The sequence below is a fragment of the Macrotis lagotis genome, chromosome 3 (assembly GCF_037893015.1).
Source record: "Macrotis lagotis isolate mMagLag1 chromosome 3, bilby.v1.9.chrom.fasta, whole genome shotgun sequence".
Taxonomy (NCBI): Eukaryota; Metazoa; Chordata; class Mammalia; order Peramelemorphia; family Peramelidae; genus Macrotis; species Macrotis lagotis.
Window position 1 is genome coordinate 108,246,214 of NC_133660.1, and position 5,423 is coordinate 108,251,636.

Sequence of the window (5,423 nt, forward strand, 5' to 3'; positions counted from 1 at the left end):
ACTCAGAGAGACCTAGAACTTCAGAGCAGAATATGATTTGGTCTCTAGCACAGAAAGATTTCCTTGAAGAAATCAGGAAGGAGTTCAAAAATCATTTGGAAAATTTGGAAGAGAAAATTAACACCTTGCAACAAGAAAAGAAATCCTTGGAAAATACAATTGGACAAATGCAAAAAGAAAAAATATCCCACAAAATCTCAATTGGTCAAATGGAAAACTCTTTTGAAAATGGAATTGACCAAATGTGATAGGAGATGCAAAAGGTAAATGAAGAAAATTCTTCTCTAAAAAAATAATGGAATTCGTGGAAAGTAATGACTTCACGAGACAGCAAGTTTTAAAATAAAAAAAAAAATCAAAAAAATAGAAGAAAATATAAACTACCTCATCAGCAAACCCACCTGCCTCAAGAATAGTTCGAGAAGGGACAGCCTGAAAATTTTATATCTTCCTGAAAACACTGAAGAGGAAAAAAATGCCTAGATTTAATATTACAGGATTTAGTGATGGAAAATTGCCTTGATATCATGGAAACAGAGGGTAAAATAGTTATTAAAAGAATACATCCATCCCCTACAAATAGGGATCTTAAAATGAAAATGACAAGGAATGTTGTGGTCAAGATTCCAGAACTATCAGATAAAAGATAAAATCCTGAAAGCAGCCAGGAAGTGCTCAGGGACCTATCCCAAGCCTTCGCCTGGATACATACCTTTCCCCGGTCTTCGCACGTCACGGACCCGTCGGTCTTCGGACTCACGGACCCTCCTTTGGGGAAGGAGGGCAATAACTGGACAGAACACCCGGTTGCAGTCTAACAAGCAGGTCTTTATTCCTTACATAGCAGCGAAAAAAGCCTCTCCTCTTCCCCAGTCCCCTCCCTTATCTAGTCTTCTGTTCCTCCCCCGAGCTCCTCCCCTGTTCCTCCCTCATGGGCGGAGTCACTCCTGTTACTGGGGCTTTCCCAGCACCCATGTGGGCGGGTTCACACCCCCAGGCATCTCCTAACCCATAGGTGGCCAAGGTCCAGAGCTGGGTCCAGAGCAATTCCCCCTTTTTGTTTAGACAGGGGTAGTGTCCATTTTTGGTCGTTCTCTGGGATTCTGGAGAAGAGCACGAGGGTCAGCCTTTGATAGCGTATTTTTGCAGCAAGCATATGTAGCAAAAGAGGCAGGATAGAAATAATCATAGTCTTAATATCCTATAATAATAAAATTATTTCAGATCTGAATTAAGCACACATACACAGACATATGTACGAACTCACAGAAAACAATCATTTTTAACCAAGCTGTGATTGATGCCCTGGCCGGCATCAATCCCAGAATATAGGAACATTTTCCTATCCCTCCAGGCCAGTAGAGAGATGTGAAAATGTCTCATTGAAGTTTAACTACACATAAGACTGGTCAAGAAAAAATAACTTTTAGAATCAATTAGAATGTCTTGAGGAACCTCTTATATAAATTTATTAAGAATTTTTAAATAACCAATTAATATAAAATTTGAATGCATTCTTAAATAACTCTATAAAATATAATATTAACTATTCTAGCACACAAAAAATGTAGTTATAAGTACAAGCACTGGTGATGTGCATTCTTCTTCCTATTTTGCAGTAATATAGGACAGTTCTGGCAGAAGGCCTCAATCCTTAGAGAAAGCGCTGCCTGCAGTCGCTTTCACCAGGAAAGATGAGATGCAAAACGGTGGATAATAAATATTTATATTGGTGCTGAACGAGGAGTGCGATGAATAAGAGACATGGTATCTGCCTTGATGTTGATCAAGGCAGTCTTCATTAGGGATATTAAAAACCGTATCAAGCAGGGGCCAAAAATACAAAGGAGAAATAATATGGCAACAGGACCTATCCAGCTGAATAACCACTGTAAAAATTGTAAATGCTTGAGATAATTAGCAATATTAAAGGCAGCAGTTTGATGATTTGAAAAATCAGTCGAAATATTTCTCGGTTCTTGAAGCAATAAGGCTAACTGATGAATGTCTGATGAAGCATTATGAGATAGTAGTGTACCCTGTAATGCAGCCCGTATCCGAAGCCAAGAACCAACAAAAGAAGAGTTGGTAAGATTTACCTGTAATGGAGTGACACACAATGGTTTATATCTATAGTGACAAGGAATTTGGGTTATCAATTCATGGTAAGCAAGCTCATTCCCAATGTAAACTACTACAGGGGCCAAAGCATCTATTTCCTTTTGAAGTGCCCAATTTATATGATTTTGGGTGGTCCACATGGATGATTGCTGGGTCAAGAAGTTCTGCAATACAGATGCCAAATATCCTTGTGGTTGGTAAAGATCCTGAATTTGGAATTCCTCATAAAGTGAGAAAGCAAAATTTATGATATTGAAAGCAAGATTAATCACCTCACGCTTTTGCTCCGAGGTCTCTGACCCACTTGGTTGGAGCCCAAACTGGTTTCTCCTTTTCTTTGCCATCCGGATTTGGATCTGGTTGAATACAAAGATACCCTTGTCTATATATAATTGCCGAGCCTGGGCCATGCCATTGGCCATCTGGGCTTTTCCACAGTACTCGGTTGCCTATTGGGCAGGGAGAGGGATGGCTAGTTGCGTGTGTGTGGAGTGTTCGTGAAGTTCCTGCGAAAAAACGCAAAGCTGGGGAGGTACCATCATCTCTCAATTGAAGAAAATTCATGGTGTATACGGCCTGTGCTAATTGTGTATATATAAGGCGGCCACGACCACTGACTCCCCTTTTTTGTTTAATGAGGAGGGTTTTAAGGGTGCGGTTAGCACGTTCAACTATGGCCTGACCAGTGGGATTATATGGAATTCCAGTTTTGTGTAAAATGGAAAATTCTTGACAAAAGTTTGCAAACGCCTTGGAAGAATATGCAAGGCCATTGTCTGTTTTTATGGCTGTAGGAACTCCACAAGTGGAAAAGCAGGTTAAAAGATGTGCTATCAGGCCATTCAGGGATAGAGTCAGTAAAATAACAAAGAGCACCTTCAGAAGCACAAATATTTAAAACAGGATATTTTCCAAACATACAAAGACAACGATCAGACATAGCTAGGAATAAATTGGTCAGCATCGTAAATTTACAAGGGATGCTTCTTTTACTTCTCTGGAAATATTGCCATTCTAGGACACCTTGCTTTTGATAGAGACAACCAATATGTGACTTTTGATTTAAAATGGTAGCAAATATAGGTTGCTCAGGATCAAATTGAACTATAGACTCATGACACCTGGACAAAATCTGTGTCATGGCCTCTTTGGCTGGTGGGGTCCAATACCAGGGTGAGGTCAATGTGGAATCTCCTTTCAGGATATCATAAAGAGGATACATCAAATCATCAGGAATAGGAACTGTAGAACGTATCCATTGTATGGAACCAATAAGTTTCTGGAAATCATTAAGGGTACTACATTTCTCTAAATTCACCTTTGGGGGTATTCTAGATGCCCTCCCTTCACTAAGGGTGTGACCAAGGTATTGATAAGGGCTAGTATCTTGTATCTTATGAGGAGCCACTTGAAGCCCATATTTACTCAAGGAAAGGAGCATTTCTTTTGTTAATCCTTCTAGCTCAGTGGCTTGCTTAGTAGCCATGAGAATATCATCCATATAATGGATTATGATGGCCTTGGGGTACTTACTGCGCAGCGGGGTGAACAATAGCTGCAACATATGCTTGGCACATAGTTGGACTATTGGCCATTCCCTGAGGTAATACAGTAAACTGATACCTGATTGACGGGCTTTGAAAATTTTTTGATGGTACCGAGAATGCAAATTTATCCCTATCCTCAGGGTGAAGGGGAATGCTATAAAAACAATCCTTAATATCTATTATCTTTATAACAAATTCTCTAGGTATAAAGGCAGGAGAAGGAAGACCCGTCTGTAGCGGGCCCATAGGGACCATTCTTTTATTCACCGTCCGTAAGTGCCAGCTTTCTTTTTTATTACAAATACTGGAGAATTATAAGGGCTGGTGGTAGGCTCAATTCTGTGTTGTAACAATAATTCCTTAACTATATCTTTTAATGCGGTGAGCTTCTCCGTAGAAAGGGGCCACTGTTCCACCCACACAGGGTTATCACTCCTCCAAGTAATCTTTGGGCAGCTCACCATAACAGTAGCCCCTAGGAGTTTGTTGCCAAATGTTCAGGGGTGGTAAGATACAATTGTAACTGATGTAACAAATCTCTACCCCACAGGGCAGAGCCTAGTCCCGTAGTCTTTAAGGGACGAATAAAACCACTTTGTCCTTCATAACTCCATCTTAAATGACGCTCTGCTTTTCTAGCCCCTTGGTGGCCTCCCACCCCCAAAATAGGGGTGGTAGATGACATAAGTGGCCTAAACACTTCCTCCTTTCTCAATGTTTGCTGCGCCACAGTCCTGGGTCTTAATTTCTGCTGCGCCACAACCCTGATTCTAACTTCCTCCATATTCTTCCTAGCTCTTGCTCTGTCCTCGAAATAGCTACTTCCTCCTTCTTCTTCCCCAACTCCATATTTATTACGTTTCTTATAAGTTTCTCTAAGTTCTGCCCAAGGATAAATCGGAGGAGGATTATTACAACCCTCCTCCTCAGAAGATTCTGCTAATGATTCTCCCACTTGAGTGACAATTGTTTCTCGCCCACAGGGACGAGGACCCCCCTGTAACATTGTATTTATGAGAGAATAAAAGGAGAAGTCCTGGTCAGTTAGGATTCCAGGGCATGACTCATCAAAAGAAGCCAACTGTTGCCCAACTGTTTCCCAGTTCTCTTTGGTAATCCCTGAATGTTCTAACCAAGGGGAGAACCCCCACACCTTATCTACAAATTCACAGCACTGCTTAATATGTGGCTTAAATTGATGCAGCTTGCCTAATTTATATAACTGACAAGCTAGAATTGCCTTTTCTTCGGGTCTAATCAGGGGAAAACCCATTCCCTGCCCCATAACTTCGTCCCAGATTAATCTCAAGTTAATCTGAGGCTGTCCAGCTCTTCTCCCTGTTAAGGGAGGCCAGGCGGAAATTCCCTTGGTCCCTGTTTGGGACGCCAGCTGCTTGGGGACCTATCCCGAGCCTTCGCCTGGATACATACCTTTCCCCGGTCTTCGCACGTCACGGACCCGTCGGTCTTCGGACTCACGGACCCTCCTTTGGGGAAGGAGGGCAATAACTGGACAGAACACCCGGTTGCAGTCTAACAAGCAGGTCTTTATTCCTTACATAGCAGCGAAAAAAGCCTCTCCTCTTCCCCAGTCCCCTCCCTTATCTAGTCTTCTGTTCCTCCCCCGAGCTCCTCCCCTGTTCCTCCCTCATGGGCGGAGCCACTCCTGTTACTGGGGTGTTCCCAGCACCCATGTGGGCGGGTTCACACCCCCAGGCGTCTCCTAACCCATAGGTGGCCAAGGTCCAGAGCTGG

The 5,423-nt window shown here is 42.3% G+C and overlaps 1 protein-coding gene across 1 annotated transcript; it reads right to left on the reverse strand.

Moving 5' to 3' along the window:
- Positions 1 to 1,710: 1,710 nt before the first annotated feature.
- LOC141517747 (uncharacterized) lies at positions 1,711 to 5,198 on the reverse strand. The gene is made up of 2 exons (XM_074229058.1): positions 5,100 to 5,198; positions 1,711 to 2,477 (listed from the first exon to the last, which is right to left on the reverse strand). Exon 2 carries the CDS (start codon positions 2,463 to 2,465, stop codon positions 1,725 to 1,727), a length of 741 nt encoding a protein of 246 aa, XP_074085159.1. The 5' UTR covers positions 2,466 to 2,477; positions 5,100 to 5,198; the 3' UTR covers positions 1,711 to 1,724.
- Between the last annotated feature and the right edge of the window lie 225 nt (positions 5,199 to 5,423).

What these genes read in the sequence shown, in the direction of transcription:
- LOC141517747 (XM_074229058.1), bottom strand. Translation starts at nt 2,465, where the DNA reads ATGGCAAAGAAAAGGAGAAACCAGTTTGGGCTCCAACCAAGTGGGTCA.